The 24,930-nt window shown below is 36.2% G+C and overlaps 5 protein-coding genes and 1 pseudogene across 8 annotated transcripts in view; 4 read left to right on the top strand and 2 right to left on the bottom strand.

Moving 5' to 3' along the window:
• Nucleotides 1–4: 4 nt before the first annotated feature.
• Nucleotides 5–1,435, bottom strand: LOC149527027 (G-type lectin S-receptor-like serine/threonine-protein kinase At2g19130; the record flags this gene model as incomplete). The annotated part of the gene is made up of 2 exons (XM_089783933.1): nt 220–1,435; nt 5–63 (listed from the first exon to the last, which is right to left on the bottom strand). Coding segments are annotated over exons 1-2 (1,275 nt in total), but the record flags the coding sequence as incomplete, so codon positions are not given.
• A 1,375-nt stretch (nt 1,436–2,810) lies between these two features.
• LOC110418938 (G-type lectin S-receptor-like serine/threonine-protein kinase At4g03230) lies at nt 2,811–6,812 on the bottom strand. Of its 4 annotated transcripts, none has more exons than XM_021431755.1 (8): nt 6,661–6,812; nt 5,132–6,480; nt 4,916–5,023; nt 4,427–4,623; nt 4,117–4,327; nt 3,778–4,012; nt 3,376–3,523; nt 2,811–3,283 (listed from the first exon to the last, which is right to left on the bottom strand). In XM_021431755.1, exons 2-8 carry the CDS (start codon nt 6,390–6,392, stop codon nt 2,975–2,977), a joined length of 2,469 nt encoding a protein of 822 aa, XP_021287430.1. In that variant the 5' UTR covers nt 6,393–6,480; nt 6,661–6,812; the 3' UTR covers nt 2,811–2,974. The 4 variants fall into 4 exon arrangements, with proteins under 4 accessions (XP_021287430.1, XP_021287431.1, XP_021287433.1 ...); XM_021431756.1 differs by having other exon boundaries at nt 5,132–6,439; XM_021431758.1 differs by having other exon boundaries at nt 5,132–6,315.
• A 5,007-nt stretch (nt 6,813–11,819) lies between these two features.
• Nucleotides 11,820–14,722, top strand: LOC110418942 (G-type lectin S-receptor-like serine/threonine-protein kinase At4g27290; annotated as a pseudogene).
• A 66-nt stretch (nt 14,723–14,788) lies between these two features.
• LOC149527026 (Protein kinase superfamily protein) lies at nt 14,789–15,390 on the top strand. Its single transcript, XM_089784022.1, has 2 exons — nt 14,789–14,939; nt 15,011–15,390. The coding sequence occupies exons 1-2, from the start codon at nt 14,796–14,798 to the stop codon at nt 15,314–15,316; spliced, it is 450 nt and encodes a 149-aa protein (XP_089640148.1). The 5' UTR covers nt 14,789–14,795; the 3' UTR covers nt 15,317–15,390.
• Nucleotides 15,391–19,418: 4,028 nt separating this feature from the next.
• On the top strand, nt 19,419–22,969 carry LOC110418932 (G-type lectin S-receptor-like serine/threonine-protein kinase At4g27290). The gene is made up of 8 exons (XM_021431748.2): nt 19,419–20,684; nt 21,126–21,248; nt 21,347–21,475; nt 21,561–21,685; nt 21,795–22,005; nt 22,129–22,366; nt 22,440–22,590; nt 22,664–22,969. The coding sequence occupies exons 1-8, from the start codon at nt 19,442–19,444 to the stop codon at nt 22,967–22,969; spliced, it is 2,526 nt and encodes an 841-aa protein (XP_021287423.2). The 5' UTR covers nt 19,419–19,441.
• A 1,646-nt stretch (nt 22,970–24,615) lies between these two features.
• LOC110418859 (G-type lectin S-receptor-like serine/threonine-protein kinase At4g03230) overlaps nt 24,616–24,930 on the top strand; it is a 2,629-nt gene continuing 2,314 nt past the window's right edge. Inside the window, exon 1 of the mRNA XM_021431683.1 lies at nt 24,616–24,924. Coding sequence (XP_021287358.1) covers nt 24,616–24,924 — 309 coding nt within the window. The remainder of the gene's footprint in view (nt 24,925–24,930) is intronic.

Here is a 24,930-nt window from a genome sequence, read left to right as displayed (position 1 = left end):
AAAGCTGCCTCTTGTCACTTTTTTCCTTTTGATCTTCTGTAGTTCTGTTTGTTGAACTTGTATCTATGAAACAAAATCAAGTATGACAGTATGAAAAGAGGAAAAACAAATCAAATATGAAGTTAATGTATAGTTGCACTTGTATTTCGTCCTAAAATAGAGAAAAGAATAAGCTGATACTTTGCTAGAATATCCAGTCTGAGTCAAATTTTTTCCTACCACTTGTAATTAGCTCAGAAACTGCAAGCTTGAGATAAAAAATTTTTCCATCAACATCATTTTCTGGAAGTTGTTTCAGATCGAACAGATCTCCATACCATACCAGGCACCCACGGTTGATATCATAAGCATAAGCAATGCAAGAACAGTTGCTCACGCACTCTGCCTTGCAGTCTGCTGCACTACTTGTATGATTTAACACATATTCATCACTTGGATAATCTACAAAAAATTTGTGAAGAAACCCATCATTCTGAGCATGATCTCCACTGTTGGTGCAGTGCAAGTTTTTTTTTCTCACACAAACTTCATATGTCCCATCCTGGATGGAAGTAGAGGCAGAAATTGGTTTGAAACCTTCCAAACAGCTGCATGGTGTGTCAGCAGTGATGTTACAAATGCTGAAAACACCACATCGATGATATGAACACTTAGAAGACTCTAATGTATACCAACGTTGGTCATCTTCAGACCAGGACTGTAGCTTAAGCTGCCCAAAGTCATCCAGTACAATCTGTGTAATCCTGGAAGTATTAAGAAATTCCGAAGTAAAGCCCCAACCAAACTGATCGTCCCCCCAAAAGGCATTTCGAGTATCAGTCCAGTATGTTTGGGAACCCTTCTTAATGGTTAAAAAATTTGTGAAATTCAGTTCCAAAGAGAAAGAACCAGGGGCTGGATCCTCCACACTTTTCCATGACACAATCAGCCAATTATATACAAGAAATCCATAATCATCTTGAAGAGTCATTCCAGGCAAAATAGTATTTGTGGTATCAGAAAAACTTTGCCACAAAACGTCCAAGGTATTGCGGTTGAGTAATACAAGGTTACCAGAATCTAGTAGCATGGCATAAGTGTTGCGGCTAGTTGTAACATTTGTCACTATGTAGAACATTCTACCATCTGAAATCACGAGCTTTCCCTCACCGTTAATGCTAAGATTAACTGAAGATTCAATAGGGAAGGAATGATCTCTGTTTGCTACCCAAACAATACTTCGGTTAGACTCTTTGTGCCATATTCCAACATAGTACTTGGAGGCGTTTCCCAGAGAAAAGAAACCGAGTTCAAATTTTCCCCCAGCTGATATGATTGTATTTGGGTATGCAATTTCTTGACCTTGTTCAATAGTATCAGTACCATTGATAGATTGGGAGGCAAGGCATACAAAAACCAGCAACCATAGAAGAGAAACAAACCTACTTCTCCTCATGTTTTTGTCTGAAAGAGGTCAGATTGAAGAAATTTTGATGGGTTTATGTGATGAGATTAAGGAAGAACTTTAAGATGTTTGGATATTATTCCAAGGTCACGGGAAATTAGTTGGCTACGAAAATATTACCAAGAAAAGCCCTCTGAAAATTCTGCTAACAAAAGATTCACAAATTAGACTAACAAGATTGACTAAAGAATAAGCTCCGCAAGAATGATGCAACGAAAAGTAAATTTGCTTACATAGACTGACAGCTAATCTTACTCTTCAATATCTCAGCATTGATAAGATAAAGAAGAGGGACCATTATATAGAAAACCAACACCTCACATTATTGACAAAGGTAGCTCCAATTAGTTCTTTCACACTCTAGTTACATCAAAATCATTTCCAAGAACTTTCTTTTTTCTTTTTGTGTGGATTGAATTTGGAGAAAAGAATGTCTTCAAGCATAATGCATCAGGATGAGCAGGCTATAGAGCTTGCTCTTTTTTCTGCCAACTTCAGATATCATTTAGCTTGCAGAAACAGAATACCATATCTAACAATCTTCCATTTCCAAACACCTTATATCTTGCAAAAGAACCTCAAAATTTATGAGTGGTTCATAGTATTCCTTCCTACATATGCTTTTGGATACATAGCATAATTGTATTCAGAAATTGGAAGGTACCAACAAGATCTCTGATAACATTTTCAAAGTAAATGTTATTCTGATTTCCACCACTTAGTTATAGTAATTAGTAATATTTATTTGGAGTACTTCCATCATTCTAGTTAGCAGTCGTTTTAGAGTGGAAATGGTCAATTTTCTACTCTCTAAGGTCATTGTCATTGACTGACTTAATGCTTTTATCTTCTGAAAATAGAGTTTGTGCCTTTTAACCCCTCCCTATCCTTCTTTGCTAGCTGCATCAATCTGAAATTTGTCAATGCCAATTTCTCTCCTTACATTTTATAATTTTTCCTCTTTTGTCTCTTGCAATTGACCAATAATAGAGTAAATAAGCAGTAAAGGTAAAGGTATCAATAGAGTACATCCAATATCTGAGTTTTTCCAGAACATAATCCTGGTCTTTTATATTTAAGTATCCAAATTATCCTAAATTAATCAACATAAAGTTATATTTTATGAGATCATATGTTCAAGTCACAATCCAATGAAACTCAACACTACTTATAAAGTAACTCCTATGAAACTACTCACTTATACCGGTCTGTCACCCCTGTTCAGAAATTTCAATGCCTGAACTGTTATAAAGCAGTAACAGGAATCATGAACTTTTAATTGATTATCATTGCTTTTGTTATACATGAAGCTTGGGTGAAGTTAGAAAGAAAGACAAGTTCAGCGAAGAAGCTGAATCTCAAGGGCTATTCTTAATTATGCATTTTTCTATTCATTGATTCAGAGACATAAAAGGAAATTTACAGATTTGCTTGTAGCCTACATATAAAACCTGCAGGATTATTGGTCAAAACAAAATGTAAATATTTCTCTATGTGATTTCCCTTTAGAATATTTTAATGTCTTAAGGTTTATCTAGCTTGCATCATTGAGACTGTTACTTCATTGACAGACCAAATCTCTGGCTTGGTAATAGGTGAATTATTGTCCACCATACTTCTTACACTTGAGAAAGCTGGTTGTTTTGGAGTAGGTAGGAAAGTGAGTTCATTGCTCAGCATCAAGACAACATCAGACATAGTTGGTCTGTCCACTGCGCGTTCTTGAACACAAAGAAGTGCAATGTTAACATATCTAATCAGTGAATTGGCTGAAGAACTATCTTGGAGTATTGGATCCATCAACTCCATAGGCCTACTGGTTGTCCAAAGATCCCATGCCTGGAAGGGAAGGTAGCAGGACAGGAATTTAAAAGAAAGACAACACTATATATATCTTAGCTCAGTTACAAATCCGGAGTTTTTTCACTCACATGTCCAAGAAGATTGAGAGAATTGCTCTGATAGAAACCGGTGTTCTTCCTGCCACTTAAGATCTCCAAGAACAGAACTCCAAAGCTGAAGACATCAGATTTTACAGAGAAGATACCTTCCAAAGCATACTCAGGAGCCATGTAGCCACTGTGAAATCAAATATTTCATAGAATTATGGTCAAAGATTTCATGCAAATTTTTTTAGTTCATTCTAATTGTTTATTTTTTTGTAGTGAAGGAAACTCAATCCATTGGACCAGGAAAATCACTCAGGTGCAAACACCCTAGCTCAGGCTCCAATCAATGCAACCCGAGTACAAACCACATTGCTGGCTTTGAAATGAGAACAAGCCATACAAAAACAGCAGAATCTTACAAGAGGATATATGCAAATTACTTACTATGTCCCAACAATCCGATTGGTTGCTCTTGGTTCACTTCCTCCAAAAATTCTTGCCATCCCAAAGTCTGAAATTTTAGGGTTCATGTATTCATCCAACAAAATGTTGCTTGCCTTCAAATCCCTGTGGATAATTTGTAACCTAGAAAACTGGTGGAGATAAAGAAGACCTTGAGCAATCCCTTCAATGATGCTGACACGAGTTCTCCAATCAAGTACACTACTCTTGGTTGAATCTGTTGTGGACTCAAATTAGAGAAACAAAATGTAACAATGAACATGTCCTAGAAGTCTATAATCAAATATTTAAACAGTAGGAAGTCAACAGATAGGAAGTTACCAAAGAGAAAGAAGTCCAAGCTCTTATTGGGCAAATACTCATAGATGAGAATCTTCTCATCTCCCTCAATGCAGCAGCCAAGAAGCTTCACGAGATTTTTGTGTTGGAGTTTGGCTATGAGCATTGCCTCATTTTTTAACTCATCCCATCCTTGTCCAGATCTTCTAGAAAGCCTCTTTGCAGCTACTTCATGCCCTTTAAGTAATTTTCCCTGAAGCAGAACTCTAGTATTCATATTTCTCATAGAAATAAGAGAAACTAACTTCTAAAGCATGTATGTGAATTTGAAATTTTCTTCTTTAACTGTTACCTTGTATACAGGTCCGAATCCACCCTCTCCAAGTTTATTATCGGTACAAAAGTTATTTGTAGCAGCTGATACGCTAGAAAAACTGAATAATGGAATCTCCACCTCATTTTTATCTTCCCTGAGCCTTTTTACCTCAGTCTGTTCATAATTGGTAGCTGATGTGCTAATACTAAAATCAAATGATAACAAGTCCTTCCCTGCTTAGTGAAGAACAGATGAGGAATTTGAGCATACATATACAACAAAACAAGCTATTTTTTACTCAACTGTTATATTGTGAACTTAATCAGGTTTGACTACATAAGAACTAGATGGCTCATGCACATTATCAACAACAAGTGACATACCAACAATTTATCACTCTATTCTTTGTGCAGAACAATCTACCAACTCTTTAAGAATACTGCAGATAAGAAAATGTTAACATTTCTATTGACAGGGGGTGCTTATGATTGGATTTTTTTTTTCTTTCCAATGGGGAATTCATACCCTTTTTCTTGTGATTTTTCTTCCACAACCTCCAAATTAGCAGGGCAGCAGTAAGAAATGCCAGAGAAGTGGTTAGAATTAAAATAATTCTCAGCATCCTCTTTTTTTCTGCATTTATCTCAAAAAGTATAAACTTAATCAGCACATTAGTAGACACAGAATATGGTTAAAAAGGAGGTCTGAAAAATTTTGTGCAAGACAGGTTAACTATCTTACTTCCGGTGCTGAATTCAGCAGCAGCCAGTTTGAGATAAATATCTTTTCCAGAAATCTGATCAAGTGACAGTACTTTTAGATTGATAAGATCTCTAATCCATATTGAGCAGCCTTGCTGGGTATAAGAATAAGCACTGCAGGAGCAGTTATTCAAGCAATATGACTTGCAATCATCAATGCTCTGAACATCAAGAGCTATTGGATTACTAGGTGGTGCTACTTTAGACAGCGGAATAAATCTATCTCCTGCACCCTTTGATGTGGTATTATTGACACATTGCAGAGCGTTTCTCCGTTTGCATCCTCCAGAAAAGCCCAAACTATTCCAATTCTTGATAGAGTCAGGTTCAAATCCTTGCAAACAACTGCAAAAAGGCGCAGACCTCTCATTGCAGCTTCCAAAAGGCCCACAATAAGAATAAACGTCACATTGGTTTCGTGGTTGTGCCCAGATGCTTTTCCATTTCTTTGTTCTTTCCAACCATATAAATTGTTTAAACTGTCCTGATATATCCATTACAAATCTGCTCTTTACATTTATGTCATGCACATCATATGCGATATAGTCCATGCTCCCATTAGAGACATAGGTGAAATTGTACATGTTATTATCTCCAATCCCATCACCAGTCCAATATGTTCTTAAACCATTCGTGATAAGAATTCGACGTAGTAAACCATGATCCAAGTACAAGAAAAAATTTCCAAGACTTGGATCATCAGTACTTTTCCAAGACACATACGACCAATATTTTCCAGCCCCCTTATCATAACCAAGCTTCATTCCTGGCAGGATAGTATCTGTAGGGAAGTCGAAGCTCTGCCATAAGGTATTGTTATTTTCATCTCTCACAACAAGGTTTCCTGAATCTAATAGTGTAGCAGTCACATTTCCATTAGATGATATGTCTGTCACTAGGAAAACAACCTTGCCTTGCCGAATCACAAGGTTGCCATCGTTATTGATTGTGAGATTTGCAGAAGCAATGACCGCGTAATCTCTGTTTGCCACCCATACAAAAGTTTGCTCCCGGATCTCTTTATACCATATTCCCAAATAATAACTCGAAGAATTCCCAAGGTTAAAAAATCCTAGTTCAAACTTTTGATCAGCAGATACAACAGTTTGAGGGTTTCTGATGTATTGTCCCGGTGAGATGGTGTCCATTGCAGCACGAGGGAATCTGAGGATATGGCTAGACAATATCAGCAGGAAAACAGGATAAACGAATTGGCTTGTTGAAATATTTTTTCTAGCCATGAGCAATTATAATTCTGCTGACTGATTTTTTCCGGAACGGCACTAGTCTGCAGTTAATAATTTGTTACTGAAACCATTCCACGTCAACCTTCCAGGAAGACAAAAACATATCATTATAATAAAACCTGGGAAACAAAACTTTTGTCTGAATTAACTACTTATTTGACATAGCGGACTAGTTAGAAATATTGTCCAAACAAACATGTATTAAAGGAACAGATCCTGTAATGTAAATACATACTAAGGAAAGGACTGTGAGGAGAATTACCCGGAGCAGAAACCCAACTTCTACGCAATGCCTCGTAGAATTTCAGGACATAAATGAAGCAGAAAGGCAGCGATTGATTCTGGTAAACCCAAAGAAAAAAATAATACCTAATTTATTCAGCAGCAGAAGGAGTTGGTGTTATTGTTTGGTTATCGAATTGATGCATTGATCAGATAAAGATTAGCCAGTCAGATATTAAAATACTTAGAAAGTTCCACGAAAATGAGGCAACCAAAAAGTATATTTGCTTACAGAGACTGACCTCTAATCTTACACTTCAATATCTCCACAATGATATGATAAAGAAGAGGGCCCATTGTATACAAAAATCAACACCAATTATTTCGTTCACAATGTAGTTACATCATAATAATTTCGAAGCACTTTCTTTTTTTTCTTTTTGTGTGGAATGAATTTGGAGAAAAGAATGTCTTAAAGCATATTGCATCAGGATGAACGAGCCATAGAGCTTGCTCTTTTTCCTGATAACTTTAGATATCAGTTAGCTAGCAGAAAACAGAAAACCATATCTAATCCATTTCCAAGCACCTTACATCTTGCAAAAGAATCTCAAAATTTATGAGTGGTTCATAGTATTCCTTGCTACACTTGTTTTTGGAGACGTAGCATAGTTGTATTCAGAAATTGGAAGGTACCTTCCTACAAGTAAATGTTACCACTTAGATATAATAATTAGTAATATTTTATTCGGAGTACTTGAATCATTGTGGTCAGCAGTCGTTTTAGACTGGAAATGGTCAAGTTTCTACTCTCTATGGGTATTGTCATTGACTGACTTTGATGCTTTAACACCTCATATCGTTCATTGCTAGCTGCATTTATCAGAAATTGGTCAATGTCAGTTTCTTTCCTCACATTTTATTATTTTTCCTCTTTTGTCTCCTGTAATTGACCAATTATAGAGTGCACATGCATTAAAGGTTAATGCAACAACAGAATATATCCAATATCCGAGTTTTTTCCAGAGCATAATTATGGTCTTTTATATTTAAGTCTCCAAAGTATCCTAAATTTAGTCAATATAAAGTTATTTTAAGAGATTATATGTTCAAGCCACAATCCAATGGAACTCAACACTACTTATAAAGTAGCTCTACGCACTGACTTATACCGGTCTTCCACGCCTGTTCAGAATTTCCAATGCCTGAACTATTATAAAGTAGTAACAGGGATTATGAACTTTTAATTGATTATCATTGCTTTTGTTATACATGAAGCTTGGGTGAAGTTAGAAAGAAAGACAAGTTCAGCAAAGAAGCTGAATCTCAAGGGTTGCTCTTAATTAGCCATATTTTTATTAATTGATTCAGAGACAAAATGAAAATTTACAGATTAGCTTCTAGCCTGCTCAAAAAATCTACAGGATTGGTAGTAATAACTAATAAGCTTAATTGGTCAAGCTTAACTTTCACAAACATATCAACTCTCCAAGGAAATTACTGAATTATGAAAGAAAAAAAATGAAAACAGAAGTGAACTATTTCAGGAATTTCTATCTGCCTCCCAGCATTGGTATAGTAACTACATTTACTTTAGGTAACTCTTCCTTCCATGAAGCTATTTCTATCCTGGAACTTTTTCCTGTGAAGAAACCTGAGAATGAGGCAAAATTCATTTCTTTATCAAGATAAAATTTACAGATTGACAATGTTAGTCTATCTTCAGGAAAATTCTAAAATTCTAAATTATACCAACGTTCATCATCTTCGGACCAAGTTTGTAACTTAAGCTGCCCAAACTGTGAAAGAAAATCAAAGAGTTTATGAACTCAGTGAGTTAACTCATTAAACAAAAATAATGAGTTAATGGAAGCCAACATACGTGAGCTTGGAGAAGAATTGCATGAAGCCATGCAAAGCCACACACTTTCCATTAAATAAAAAATATTTATATAAATATAAGAGAGACAACCGTAAAAATTAACACTTTTCAAGTCTAGTACTTAGTTGCCTGCAAAGCTATTAGAAACTACCCTATTAAAGAACAAAACACAAATTGCAAAAACGGAATAAAACTAACACATCACAATATTAAAATAGTAACTGCATAAATTAAAAAAATCACGTGATCAAAAGTGGCCTTCTTCATTTTGAATGTTTTCAAGCTTGACTTGCACAAAAGCTGTCTAGTTCTTCATGTTAAATTATCATTTTTCAACACAAACACGTCCAACACTATCTGCATAATCCTAGAAGAATCACGCAAACCCCAGTGACGGTGTTGGGACCACATCGGAACCAACCGTAGGCATTATACCTAAGAAAGTTGTTTAAAGGAATTTCCCAGTATATTTTAGAAACCTGCATAATAATTAAAGAATCATTAAATTTATCAGAAACGAGTTCCGAAGAGAAAGAAGCAGGGGCAGGATCGCCTACGTATTTCCATGACACCACCGACCAAGTAACTCCATATCTTCTATCGTTTCCAAGATTCATTCCATGCAAAAAAGTGTCTGATGGATAATCAAAACTTTGCCACAAAATTTCTAAGCTGACCTGATCTTGTAATATCAGGTTACCTGAAGCTAGTAGCCTGGCATAGGTGTTGCCACTGGTTGTCCTGTTCGTCAGCATGTAGGATATCCTTCCATCAGAAATCACAATGTTCCTATCAGGGTTGATGGCGAAAATAGAAGAGTTTCGTAGGAAGGGATATTCTTTATTTGCCACCCAAACCACAGCACGTGTTGACACTTGTTTAAACCATATTCCAACCTAATACCTCGAACTGTTTCTGGGAGAAAAGAATCCAAGTTCAAATTTCTTACCGGCTAATTTAAGGGTCTTCGAGAATGTAATCGATTGGCCCTGTTCTAGCGTGTCAGTACCATTGATACACTGTAATGCGAGGCACCAAAAAACTAACAAGCGAGAAAGGGAAGCAAACTCACTGCTGCTCATCATGTTTCTATCTGCTCAAGACATCAGATCAAGAACAATTATATGGATTTCTGGAATGCTGTAGTTGAGGAAGAAATCCGAGAGGTCTGAAAAGAAAATGAGGTTCCTTGCAATAGTTTGATACCTATGAACACTTTCCATGCAGTTGTTAGAAACTGAATACCTTGATTACCAGTGTAAACACTGAAAGGAAGACTAAACTTGTACTATGAATGTTTGACAGAGATATTTTGTTGTCCTCTCCATGACTTTTTTGGCATCAAGATGACCTTCGTCCTTGTCGCTTGCACCCGTCAGTAATTTCGGTATGGAATTCAATCTGAAGCACAAAAAATATCTCTTGCACCAACTTTAAATTATATGCAGACAGTATTTAATTTAAATTATAGGCTGATCCTGAAACAGTAACATGTCAAGAAAATATCTTCAACTGAATTCCTCCATTAATTCCTATTTTACTCCATGGATTGTAAATAAAGCCGGGAAATTCTTGCACTGCTGGCCTCTGCCAGGTGCGAGAAATAGCTCCTGTTTATTTGCTTAATCATGTTGCTTTTGGTTTTCGATCCATTTTTGCCTTAATTAATTTCAAGGAATCTGTTTAATCAACAGGCTTAAGTATTGGACCTGAGTTCTAAGCCCACTGCACTTCTGAAATCAAACCCAAACAAAACCTAGAAACTATTATAGCCCACCCACATATTTGTTGTGAGTCTCCATATATTATCAATCGTATGAGATATTGCCTGTTTATAGTGAGATGCATAACACATGTATCGGCCTTGAAGCATTATTGATGTTTTATCTCAATAATACATTGGTTAGGAATATTTATAGTGTGTGTTTTGATGTGCGACTTTTCAAGGTTTAAACAGCATCAATATCCAAGTATCCAAACTTACTTGATGTAGTGAAATCTTATAATGCCTCAAGTTCAAGTACTGACCTTATAACTCTTTAAGTTGATTTTTAAAAATTTAAGTTCAAATTGCTAGTAATAATGTACTTAAATTATTATACAAATTTTAACAATCACAAAACTTTTGAAGTTTCATGCATATTTCAATATGCATCCCTTGCCTAACCAATTGGTTCTAGGGCATGCACTTACAAAACAAAGGTATCAAGTTGCTAATCAATCAGGTTTTTGTAATACTTCATTTTCATCATCCTGTCGTCTTCACAATGGAAACTATGAACAGGCGTGATAGACCGAAGTTTTTGGAGTTTAAGGTCAACTATGTCATATATCATGGACCATTGCAGAAACAATTATGAAAATGACATTGTTTTGCTGCTTCTTTGAACACAAACAAAAAAAGAAGACATTTTAATATCTTTTCATTGACATTTGATGATTCGATCAGGTCTATCGTTATAGGCATTGCCTTACGCAGACTGCTACACAACGAAGCTTCCTTTCATCTTGGAATTATTTCGTTTGTGTAAACCATGGAAAAGGAAAGATCGAATTTAAAAAAAAAATTCTAAAAATATTAAATTGTGATGAAGAGAATAGGGATGAAGTTGTAAATAATGGTGCTAATTTTGCCAAATTAATTTAAATTTTTTCTACATTGGTAGGCTGGAAATGGAAAGTATGATGCAAATTAGGTCTTTCTCTGAGACCCTATTTTACCTAAATAGGCACCTTGACACTTATTGTTTATCATCTTTCTTTCTTTTCATTAAATACGTTGTTCAAAATCATTACATAGAACTGAGATAAAATCTCTTTGATTAACCCAGAACCAAATATGGATGAAGATGGACTTTGTTTGCACCCTTAATTTATTGATTGTTTTGCTTTTTTTTTTTTTATGTTCTTAATTATTGGTAGGTCAATCTTTCATGAGGTCTATGAGATTTTCTTCTTATTGAAATTTATTATATTCAGTTTTGTCAAATATAAATTCTGACAAGTAATTTTTTTACTTTTAGTTTTCCTATGACATGTAAATTCACATGGGCAAGTGGGATAAAATGACCTTCCACTCTATTTCTAGTTCTTGCAAGTCAACCTTGACAGCACTGTTGTTCTTATGTGTTCAATACTTAACATACCTATAGAAGGCAGTAATCGGCTACCGTTTCATTTAAATAGTTAAATGAAGAGATCTCTGGCAAGCATTTTCTTTTCCATTTTGATGATTAATCAATATGGAGTTCTCATTTGCAGCTAATATGATAACATCGACTAGCACTTTCTTCCACATTTTGATGTTTTCATCAATCATGGGGTTCTCATTTGCAGCTGACATGATAAGCCTGGGACGATCAATTAGAGATGGGGAGACATTGGTTTCTTCATCCCAAAGCTTTGAATTAGGATTCTTCTCTCCAGGAAACCCAAACTTCAAGTTCCTTGGGATATGGTACAAAAACATTCCAGAGGAAGTTGTGTGGGTTGCAAATAGGAACAGGTCAATTGCTGGTGCACATGGAGTTTTAACAATCAATAATGATGGGAACCTTGTACTCCTTGACGGAATAAACAGCACAGTTTGGTCTTCAAATGTCTCTAGAAAAGCAGAAGTTCCTAGTGGCACAACTCCTAGATTTCTGGAAACTTTGTTTGTTGAGACAACAAAACCATGCAACATGATGAAAGCTATCGTGGCAGAGCTTTGATTACCCATCAGATACACTGCTGCCAGACATGAAGCTTGGAAACAACTTAAAAACTGGAAAAGAATGGTTTTTAACATCTTGGAGAAGTGCAGATGATCCGTCTCCCGGAAACTTTACTACCAGACTTGCATTCAAGGCTTGCCTTCTTTAGTTATTTACATGGGATCAGCAAAAGTGTTCCGTAGTGGACTATGGGATGGATCTAACTTTGGTGGTACTCCAGTGTCTCCTAACTTGGCTCTTTTAGCAACTGTGGGCATCGTGAGGATGAGATCTACTATACGTATCAGCCTTACAACAATCCGATTATTACACGATTACTTATAAACCACTCAGGTTCCATGCAGCGTGTTATATGGAATGGGAGGCACACTGAATGGGGGACTGTCTACTCAGCACCACATGACCAATGCGACCAATATGGCCTATGTGGTGCAAATGGTATTTGCCGCATCAACAACACACCAATTTGTGAGTGCCTGAAAGGGTTCAGACCTGACTCAGAAGGACTGGATGCAAGTAACCATAATTGGTTTAAAAGGTGTGTGAAAAGGCAGCCATCAGATTGCCAGAAAGGAGAAGGGTTTCTAAGGCTTGTTTGGGTGAAATTGCCTGACTTGATAGATTTCAAGTTCAATGAGAGTATGAATCTTAAAGAATGTGAGGTGGAGTGCTTGCAAAACTGCACTTGTAGTGCTTATGCAAGCGCAAACATAGATGAACAAGAGAAGGGCTGCCTGATGTGGTATGGTGACCTGATTGATATGAAAGACCAATCAGAACAAACCAGGGGACCGGATATCTATGTGAGAGTACCATCTTCAGAACTAGGTAAGTGAACTATGAAAACTATAATGTTCATCATTGTTTTCACATTTTTTTTTTGAAAGTTGTTTTCACATTGTTTTGTTGCATATTTCATCTGCAAACAGCCTTGGTCCTGATAAATAAGTATCTGTCTGCATCATCAACTCTAATCATTTGCTTAATTGTAGAAAGAAATAAATTAAATCAACTTGATAAACCCACAAAAGCGCATCGCATTGGAAAATTTAGATCAGACTATTGCCCTGCCACAATATTGGTGGAAACTAAAAGAAACGCTGTGTCATTGCTCTGTATAAAGGGAAAAAAAGAAGAAGAAATTCTTCAATAAAGGTGTTAGGCCTAAAGAATGCTTTAGCATAGGTTCCTCTGTCACCCATTATCCTTTTTGAAAAAAAAAAAGAAAAATGAAAATGATTGTCTGGACTTGATGTTATTTCTTTCAGGATCAGTTGCTGCTTCAAATGACAAGAAACGTGTAAAGATTATCATAGTAGTTTCAATCATTTCTGGAACGATTTTGTTGGGCTTGGTGTTCTGCTTTGTCCCAAGGAAAAAATGGAAAAAAGGTCAGCATATGTGTTTGACTTTGCTGATTTGTTTTATGATTTCTTTTATTCAAAATTTCAACTAGAAAGACATGATTTTCTTGGACATTTGTCAGTTTCAGTATCAGCCTATACTTCAAATGACAAGAAAAGAACAAAGATCACCATACTGCTTTCTGTCATTCCTGGCATGATTATCTTGGTTGCTCTGTTCTGCTACATTACGAAGAAAATATGGAAAAGAGGTAAGCAAAATGCACCTTACATTACAGGATAATCATCACCATTTTTCAAATACATTTGTTCTTAGAGGCTAAAGTGTCAGAATAGGCCAAGAAAGCTGCAACGAGAACGTAGAGGTGCCTTTGTTTGATTTGGCTTCCATTGCCACTGCTACCAATAATTTCTCTCAGGAAAATTTAATAGGAATTGGGGGATTTGGTCCTGTTTACAAGGTAAGACTCGGTACTTCTTGCCATACAATGGGCAGGAAAGTTTCTGCGAGTTTTTGCATCTTAAAATCCAAGAGTTGTAAGTTGTAAATTCTGTATAAGCAACTTGCAGGGCATCCTTCCGACAGGAAAAGAAATTGCTGTAAAGAGGCTGTCAAAGAACTCAGGACAAGGTGCTGAAGAGTTTAGGAATGAAGTAGATTTAATTGCCAAACTTCAGCACAGAAATCTGGTCGGGCTCTATGGCAGCTGCATACAGGGAGAAGAAAGGCTTTTAATCTATGAATATATGCCCAACAAAAGCTTGGATTATTTTATCTTCGGTCTGATTTCTTGACCTTTCACGCTTCCTATCATTACTTAATATTTGATTACTCAATCTCAAGTACAATAAGCTTAAATAGCGTTGGAAAGCCCTAATTTGAATTCATGGTGTGCAGATCATGAGAGGAGAGTATTATTGGCATGGCAGAAGCGCTTTGACATTATCATGCAGATTGTGAGAGGACTTCTGTATCTACACCAAGACTCTAAGCTCCAAATTATTCACAGAGATCTCAAAGCTAGCAATATCTTGCTAGATAGTGATATGAACCCTAAAATTTCAGACTTTGGCTTGGCAAGAACTTTTGAAGGGGATGACAAAGTATCAGAAACTAACAGAGTTATTGGAACAATGTAAGTTCAATCATTTGTAATCATCGCCTTTTAGCATTCCGAAGGACTTACTCCTGAGATTTCCATGCAGTGAATATATGTCTCCAGAGTATGCAGTTAATGGTAAATTTTCAGCCAAGTCGGATGTTTTCAGCTTTGGTGTACTTCTTTTAGAGATAATAAGTGGCCAGAAGAATAGAAGTTTCCATCATCCTGATCACCACCATAGCCTAGCTGGCCATGTAAGTATAAATGATTTTTGTAGCTTTTTCGTTCCCTTTCTTTGCAACTTTTCTAATGACCATCATTCTAGGCATGGTTGCTGTGGAACGAAGGCAGGGCCATGGAGCTGGTAGATGTGTGTTTGGATGATTCTTTTGTTGAATCTCAAGTTCTTAGATGTATTCAAGTGGGATTATTGTGTGTTCAAAATTTGCCCAAAGACAGGCCAACGATGTCATCTGTAAATTTTATGTTGGCAAATGAAGAAACAATGTTGCCTCATCCTAAAGAGCCAGGATTCTTTACAGATACAAGTTTCAAAGCAAACACATCAGCAAGAAAGGAAGAATTGCATACTGTGAATGTAGTGACCATTACGATGGTGAGAGGAAGATAGAAATTTCTAAGAAGTTTGCTTTCAATTTTCCTCCCTTTGTTTAGGCTATGTTGCAGCTTTGTACCTACCTCCATGCTGACAAATGTAAAGCCAAATCCAAAAAAGTGTAAAACTAACCAAAGTTTGTGCAAATGAGTTTGGAAAGGTTATTGTGGAACAAAGACTAGTGATTTCTTGTCTGGAAGATTCATGTCAGGTGCTAATGTACTCGATTGGGGTTTTTATGTCTTCAGTTGAGTTTGGACAACTATTGACTTCAAACATTGATGGGTTTTTTATGAACACTTTCCTTGACTTAAAACTTTTGATTTTCCACTTCCTTGTTAGCTTAACATAGGGAAGCTTAATTTGTTTGGCTGCCGCCAGACCTGACATCATATTTCCCACAAGCTTCTTCTCGAGTTTCATGCAAACCCCTTCAATTACTCACTTTGCAGCTGCCAAGAAGGTATGTTAAAGGAACTTTTGACTGTGGGGTGCAATATTGCAAACAAGAAAGTGGTAGTCTTGAAGGATATGTTGATAGTGATTGGGCTAGGCGCCCAGATGATTCAAAGAGCACCTCTAGTTATGTATTTTCATTTGAAATTGACGTCTTTGCTTGGAACACTAGAAAACAGGAAGTAGTAGCTCGATCATTAACTGAAGCTGAGTATATTTTAGCTGCTTCCACTGCTAATCATGCACTCTGGTTAACAAAATTCTAAATGACTTGGGGTTCCTTCAAGCTGAACCTACTGTTTTGTGGCTGGATAATCAATTGGCAATTGTCATCACCAAGAACCCTATTCAACATGATAGAACCAAGAACCATGTAAATCAGGGTTAAATATCATGCCTTAAGCAAAAAGGAACAAGGAGATTAATGTCCAATACTGCTGCATAGAAGCTCAGAATACTGATATTATGACCAAGAGGCTTTCAAGGACAAGTTTGAATCATTAAGATCCAAATTGGGTGTCTTCAAAACAGATCTCAAGGAGGAGTGTTGAAACTAAGACTTTCCTTGAAGACTCTGCAACAGGAAGCTTGAATACTTCACTGATGCAACAACAGGTCACAAATAGAAGCATAATTGTTTTTTGCTTTATTTCTTTTGTAACTTAACATCTTGGAGCATATGTCTGCATGATTGCAATGTTGTGTAAGTAGCGTTTGTGTCCACCGCACGTGATGCAAGTGTCAACTTGCCTTACAATACTTTTGTGTTTTTTATTAGTGTTTGTTGAATTAAGACTTGCTTTGAAGACTAACCAAGTCAAGTCTTCTGCTATGCAGCCCATACTTCACTGTTTTGTAACTATACAGTTTTTTTAGTGTTTTAGTTAATGTCAGTAATCTATGGCCATGATTGTATTGGTGGTTGGTTGTGTATTGCAGCTTGCAAACTTGACTTTGAATCTATGTGTCATGCATACATACATACATATATATATATATATATATATATCTACACACACACATATATATGTATATCAATGAATCAATGAAAGATAGGCGTGGTTAGCCTTTTTACAACACATTCTTCTTTCTTTTCATTACTGTTTTTGCTTCTCTGTTTTCTGCTATGTTTCTGTGCTAACATTCAATGCATAGCAGCTTAGTTTTACTGATTTTTATGCTAAAACAACGTTGTTAATGGGTCAGTAATGTAATTTTGAACTTTTCCAGATTGTTTGCAAAGTTCTAGTTAGTGTATTTGGTAAGCTTATGTCATCATCATTGCAGTAAGTATGCTGTAAAAAAACCCATTCTGAATGAAAGTAATTTAATGAGGGAAAAGCTTCAATTATGACATGATAATGTTGGCAACGTTGTTGACCGTATTTGTTACTATTCCAATCTCGATCGGACTTTTAGTGCAGCATATGGCAAATCAGGGGGCATTGTTGTTATTTGGGATAAGTCCTTTTATCCCTAGAAATAGTGATCATTCATGGCAGATTTAATTTAGTGCAGGGGACTTGGTACACTCATGACGGAAGAGTTTAAAGAGGACCCTGTTTAACCATTGCCCGATTATGCTTTTTTAGGATGATGTTGATAAAGATTCAATGTTTTCAGCATGGTGGTAGCGGCATCACTGAGTTTTTGTCTTGGTTGATATTCTAGGCGCTGCTTATTTATTGTAACTGCTGCTGTTCTGTTTCTGGTATTATTGTTCTCTGTTGTGTAGGCCGACCTGTTATGATGGGCTAGTGATTTTATTTCTCTAGTCATATATGGCACAGCCATCTGCTATCCAGGTGCTTTCCCAGCCTTTTTCAGGTGTTTTGCTGTAATGGGTTGCCATGTGGCTAATTCACCATTGTATTTCTACAGTTCATTAATGAAATTCCATTTTTGACAGAGCAAAAAACAGAAAAAAAAAAAAGAGTTTATAGTTGTTCTGCACTGCTATTGTTCTTTCTTTGATTTTCAGTTTCAAATGCTTCTGTGTCTTTAACTGATTTAATGTTGTTTTTATTCTTCACATATATTCTCATCTCATTACTAACTGTTTGAAATTTGTTCTGTATTACATTATGAAGTGAACTAGTTTGTGTTCACATCACATGTTGCTTTTGTTCAATCGGTTGATAAATGGATTGTACTTATTATTCCTATTTCCTGTTATTATCACATGATTGATCCATTGTTGGAGGAAGTATCTTCAATTTATTTCCATAATCTCTCAGCAGCTGTCTGCACCATGGAAATGGAAAAGGCAATCATTTCACTAATACCCTTTTGTTTAAATCATTTTGGGATATATGAAAATCAAATCATAAGCAGAAGTTGAAATCAACCGCATGATGCAATGAAATATAGCATTTATTCTCCATTTCCTCCATTTCCCCAACCCCAGCTTTTTCATTGATAAACCTAGACCTGTAGTTTGCCATGTTAAAACAGGCATCATCATCATCGACAACATCATCTAGTACCTAACTATTAGTGGCCAATCTTTCTGATCACTGAAAATTTGAGGAAGGGGCAAGAGCAACAACCAAATTGAGTCAGCAACGAAGTTCATCCTCCTTGGAACAAAAAAGGAGGCAGATTGATTCATCCACCAACATGTGAAACAAAGGTATCAGGTTGAGAATTAATCAGGTTGTTGTATAATACTTCATTGTCATCACCATGCGGTCCAATTGAAACTATGAACAGGCGTGATAGGCCGAAATTTTTAGGAGCTTAAGGTCAACTATGACATATATCATGGACCATTGCAGAAACAATTATGAAAATGACATTGTTTTGCTGCTTCCTTGAAGACAAAAAAGAAAGAAGACATTTTAATTCCTTTTCATTGGCATTTGACTATTCGATCAGGCCTGTCATTTTAGATCTTTCCTTCAGCAGACTGCTACACAACAAAGCTTCCTTTCATCTTGGAATTATTTTGTTTGTACAAACCATTGAAAAGAAAGATTGAATTTGAAACATACTAAAACTATTAAATTGTGATGAAGGTATAAATAATGGTGCTAATTTTGCCAAATTAATTTACCCTTTTTCTACATTGGTAGGATGGAATGGAAAGTATGGTGCAAATTAGGTCTTTCTCTAAGACCCCTTTCACCGAAGAGGGACCTTGGCACTAGTTTATTATCTCTCTTTGTTTTCATTAAATTTGTTGTTCAAAATCATTACATAGAATTGGGATAAAAACTTATATGGAATGGTGGACAACTAGTAAAATCTCTTTGATTAACCCAGAACCAAATATACGGATGAAGATGGACTTTGTTTGCAAAATAGTACTCATTAATTTATTGATTCTTCTGTTTTTTTGTTTTCTTAAGTAGCAAGAAAAGCTTGTTTGGTAGGTCGATCTCTCATGACGACTATGAGATTTTCCTTTCATTGAAATCCTATTGTATACAGTGTTGTCAAATACAAATTTTGACAGTTAAATGTTTTTTATTTTTAGTTTTCTTTTCATAAGTATATTCAAATGATCAAGTGGCATAAAATGACCTTCCACGCTATTTCAAATCCTGGCAAGTCAACCTTGGCAGGCCTGTTTTTCTTCTGTGTTCAATACTGAAAATACCTATAGAAGGCAGCATTTGGCTACCGTTTCATCTTACTAGTTAAATGAAGGGATCTCTGGCAAGCATCTTCTTTTTCATTTTGATGGTTTTATCAATCGTGGAGTATTCATTTGCAGCTGACATGATAAGTCTGGCACAATCTGTCAGTGATGGTGAGAGGTTGGTTTCTTCATCCAAACGCTTTGAATTGGGATTCTTCTCTCCAGGAAACTCAACGTTCAGGTTCCTTGGGATATGGTACAAAAATATTCCAAAGGCAGTTGTGTGGGTTGCAAATCGGAACAGGTCAATTGCTAGTGCACATGGAGTTTTAACAATCAATAATGATGGAAACCTTGTACTGCTTGACGGAACGAACAGCACTGTTTGGTCTTCAAATGTCTCTAGAAAAGCAGAAGTTCCAGTGGCACAACTCCTAGATTCTGGAAACTTTGTTGTTAAAGACAACAAAACCATGCAACATGATGAAAGCTATCTGTGGCAGAGCTTTGATTACCCGTCAGACACACTGTTGCCAGGCATGAAGCTTGGAAAGAACTTAAAAACGGGAAAAGAATGGTTTTTAACATCCTGGAGAAGTGCTGATGATCCTTCTCCTGGAAACTTTACTACCAGACTTAGCATTCAAGGCTTGCCTTCTTTAGTTATTTACATGGGATCAGCAAAAGTGTTCCGTAGTGGACTATGGAGTGGATCTTACTTTGGTGGTACTCCGGTGTCTCCCAACTTGGTCTCCGTAGCAACTATGGTGCATAGTGAGGATGAGATCTACTATAGGTATGAGCCTTACAACAACCCAATTATTATGCGATTCACCTTAAACCAGTCAGGTTCCATGCAGCGTGTTATATGGAATGCGAGGCGCACTGAATGGGATGATGTCACCTTATCACCATATGACCAATGCGGCCAATATGGGCAATGTGGTGCAAATGGATTTTGCAGCATCAACAAGACACCAATCTGTGAGTGCCTGAAAGGGTTCAGACCTGACTCAGAAGGACTGGATGCAAGTAATCATAGTCGGTCTACAAGATGTGTAAAAAGGCGGCCATCAGATTGTCAAATTGGAGAAGGGTTTCTAAGACTTGCTTGGATGAAATTGCCTGACTTGATAGATTTCAAGTTCAATGAGAGTATGAATCTTAAGGAATGTGAGGTGGAGTGCTTGCAAAACTGCTCTTGTAGTGCTTATGCAAGCGCAATCTTAGATGGACGTGAGAAGGGCTGCTTGATGTGGTATGGTGACCTGATTGATATGGAAGACCGATCAGGAAAAGAAAGGGGACCGGATATCTATGTAAGAGTACCATCTTCAGAATTAGGTAAGTAAACTATGAGAACTATAATGTTCATCATTGTTTTCAATTTTTTTTGAAATTTGTTTTCACATTGTTTTGTTGATAATTTCATCTGCAAACAGCCTTGGTCCTGACAATAAACTTGTGCCTGCAACATGAACTCTAATCATTTGCCTTATCATGGAAACAAATAAGTTGAATCAGCTTGATAAACCCCAAAAAGCACATCACGTTGGAAAATTTACATCGGACTATTGCCCTGCCACAGTTACTGGTGGAAACTAAAATAAACGCTGACTTGTTACTCAGTATAAAGGAAAGAACTTTCTTTAATAAAGGTCTTAGGCCTAAAGAATGCTTTGGCAAAGGTTCCTATGTTACCCATTAGTATTGTTGAAAAAAAAATTGAAAAGGTTCATTTAGTTTAAGAAAATTATCGGCTTAACTTGATGTTATCTCTTTCAGGATCAGTTGGTGCTTCAAATGAAAAGAAACTAGTAAAGATCATCATAGTAGTTTCAATCATTTCTGGAATGATTGTGTTGGGCTTGGTGTCCTGCTTTGTCCTAAGGAAAAAATGGAAAAGAGGTAAGCATATGTGTTTGACTTTGCTCTTTTGTTTTATGATTTTCTTTTATTCAAAATTTCAACCAGAAAAACAAATGATTTTCTTGGACATTTGTCAGTTTCAGTATCTGGCTATGCCTTAAATGACAAGAAAAGAACAAGGACCACCAAACTGCTTTCAGTCATTCCTGGCATGACTATCTTGGGTGCTCGGTTCTCCGACATTACGAAGAAAACATGGAAAGGAGGTAAGAAAAATGCACAATACATTACCGAACCATCATCACTAATTTTCAAATACGTTTATTCTTAGAGGCTAAAGTGTCAGAATAGGCAAAGAGAGCTGCAACGAGAATGTAGAAGCGCCTTTGTTTGATTTGGTTTCCATTGCTACTGCTACCAATGGTTTCTCCCAGGAAAATTTAATAGGAATTGGGGGATTTGGACCTGTTTACAAGGTAAGACTCATTACTTCTTGCCATCCAATGGGCAGAAAAGTTTCAACGAGTTTTTGCATCTTAAAATCCAAGAGTTGTAAGTTGTAAATTCTGTATAAGCAACTTGCAGGGCATCCTTCCGACAGGAAAAGAAATTGCTGTAAAGAGGCTGTCAAAGAATTCAGGACAAGGAGCTGAAGAGTTTAGGAATGAAGTAGTTTTAATTGCCAAACTTCAGCACAGAAATCTGGTCGGGCTCTATGGCAGCTGCATACAGGGAGAAGAAAGGCTTTTAATCTATGAATATATGCCCAACAAAAGCTTGGATTATTTTATCTTTGGTCTGATTTCTTGACCTTTCATGCATGCTATCATTACATAATCTTTGATTATTCAATCTCAAGTACAATATGCACAAATAGGGTTGGAAAGGCCTAATTTAAAGTCATGGAGATGGTGTGCAGATCATGACAGGAGAGTATTATTGGCATGGCAGAAGCGCTTTGACATTATCATGCAGATAGTGAGAGGACTTCTGTATCTACACCAAGACTCTAAGCTGCAAATTATTCACAGAGATCTCAAAGCTAGCAATATTCTGCTAGATAGTGATATGAACCCCAAAATTTCAGACTTTGGCTTGGCAAGAACTTTTGAAGGGGATGACAAAATATCAGAAACTAAGAGAGTTATTGGAACATTGTGAGTTCAATCATTTGTAATCATAGCCCTTTTGCATTAATCCAAAGGACTTACTCCTGATATTTCCATGCAGTGGATATATGTCTCCAGAGTATACAATTAATGGTAAATTTTCAGCCAAGTCTGATGTTTTCAGCTTTGGTGTACTGCTACTAGAGATAATAAGCGGCCAAAAGAATAGAAGTTTCCATCATCCTGATCACCACCATAGCCTATCGGGCCATGTGAGTATACTGAATGATTTTGTAGCCTTTTTGTTCCCTTTCATTGCAGCTTATCTCATGACTATTATTCTAGGCATGGTTGCTGTGGAATGCAGGCAGGGCCATGGAGCTGGTAGATGCCTGTTTGGAGGATTCTATTGTAGAATCTCAAGTTCTTAGATGTATTCAAGTGGGATTATTATGTGTTCAAAATTTCCCCAAAGACAGGCCAACGATGTCATCTGTAAATTTTATGTTGGCAAATGAAGAAGCAATGTTGCCTCATCCTAAAGAGCCAGGATTCTTCACAGATACAAATTCCAAAGCAAACACACCAACAAGAAAGGAAGAATCCGATACTGTAAATGTAGTGACTATTACAATGGTGGGAGGAAGATAGAAATTGAGCAGTAATTTTTTCTTGAAAAAAATATTATACCTTGTTGCACAATTTATTGATTATATTTTAGCATTTATGTCAAAGAAACCATCAATTATCAGTGCAAAGACCCGAGCCCAACTAGCTCTAGTTTATCAACCTTTTAAAGTAAAACCACGTGACACTCTCAAAAGGTTTTGTATGGGATGGATTATTATAATTTCAACCATTCAAATATTGGATAATTTCATTAAGTTCATACATTAGAATCACAATTAAATCTTACTCAACAAGATCAAAATTTCACTACCACAACATGGATGCCCTGTACCAAGCTAGTTAGTTTCATAAACTAACCTTTCCAAACTCAATTCCATAAAATTTAGAATCATAATTATTGCGTAATCGATATTTAAGTTTTATTTTATTTAATTTATTATCTTTAATACTTTAAATGGGTTGTAATAGTCTATTTATACATTGAGACTTTTATTATGTGTAATCGATATTCAAATTTTTATTTTATTTAATTTATATATTTTATAGATTTTAGATTGTATTGTAATAATTTATTTATACGAATATGACTCGTAAAATTATCCATATGACTTTGATTGAGAGATTTTTTTACAGGGAGGATAAATAGATGACTTCGTATTACTATAAGGTAATATAATCGTATCATGTCTCGGTTTAAGAATACAAGAGTAAGCTATTTTGTTTGAGCATGCTGCCATTTCAATGGAGTATTCTATTATGGAAGTCCAAAACTTACTAAGCAAGTAAAATGAGGCCATTCAATCAGATGAATTCTCCACCACGTAAACCAGATGAATGATACAAGTTAATCTGAATGTGTGGCTTTAGGAAGGTAATCAGGATGACCCAATTGAAAACTTTGCGTTTTGGATGACTTGTAAGAAGAGTTATAAGAGCAATAACATGATGGAAGTCAAAGCAATTTAGCAGCTTCTTGTGGTGAGACTTTCCTGCTCTGTATAAATTTGACTGTTGATGTTTTCTTTCAGGGCTTGAAAATAGTCTAATCATGCCAAAATTTAACCAAATATTATTTAACTACTGCAAACATTTTCAATGCTAATCCCATGAAGAAAAGAAAAAATATTTCAAATAAAGGATAGTTTACGAAATCAAAGAGTTATCCCAATCTATGAGCTCATAACTTTTCATTAAGGTTATTTCAAATATAAATCTTTATTCGTGTTAAAAATGACATATGTACACTCTCATATCGAAAATTTTTTTCTACAAAAAAATATTTAATAGAATCCTCCTCCATGACTTGTTGGACTTAAAAGTCACTTTAGTTTGCGCAAGTTTACTTCTTAAGAATCTTTTTTTCAGATTTTTTTATTTTTGGTGGATTAAATGACAAAATGAAAGTTATATTTGTTTAATCATAAAAGCCCTTTGCCAATTTCTTTATGAACTTTGGACATTTATTAATTTTTTGCTTATGGTATAACCACTTCACAATCAAACATTGGGTTGCATTATTCCCAAGAATGTGATCATTTGCTAACTTCTTCCCACTGGAAATTTTAATGCAGGCTCATCAATTCTTCCACTTCTTTTGTGCCTTGATTTCTCTTTCAGAAATCTTTCGTTTTTCCATTGCTTTAGATACCTTACTTGAAACACAGTCCATGAGTGATGGTGAGACTTTAGTCTCCTCAGGCGGAAGCTTTGAGCTAGGCTTCTTTTCTCCTGGCAATTCCAAGAACAGGTACTTGGGGATATGGTACAAGCAAACCCCAGAGACGGTTACTTGGGTTGCAAACAGAAACAACCCGATCACTGGTTCACATGGTTTTCTAACTGTTACCAAAACTGGACTAGTTCTTTCCAACCAAGCGAATAGTGTTATTTGGTCTTCAAATACAACCAAAGTGGCAGAAAGTCCTATCGCACAGCTCTTAGATTCTGGAAACTTTGTTGTTAAAGACAATGCCATGGTGAGC

This window comes from Theobroma umbraticum, unplaced genomic scaffold (assembly GCF_002168275.2).
Source record: "Theobroma umbraticum cultivar Fairchild unplaced genomic scaffold, ASM216827v3 scaffold_67.0, whole genome shotgun sequence".
Taxonomy (NCBI): domain Eukaryota; kingdom Viridiplantae; phylum Streptophyta; class Magnoliopsida; order Malvales; family Malvaceae; genus Theobroma; species Theobroma umbraticum.
This window is presented reverse-complemented; position numbering and strand designations above follow the sequence as displayed.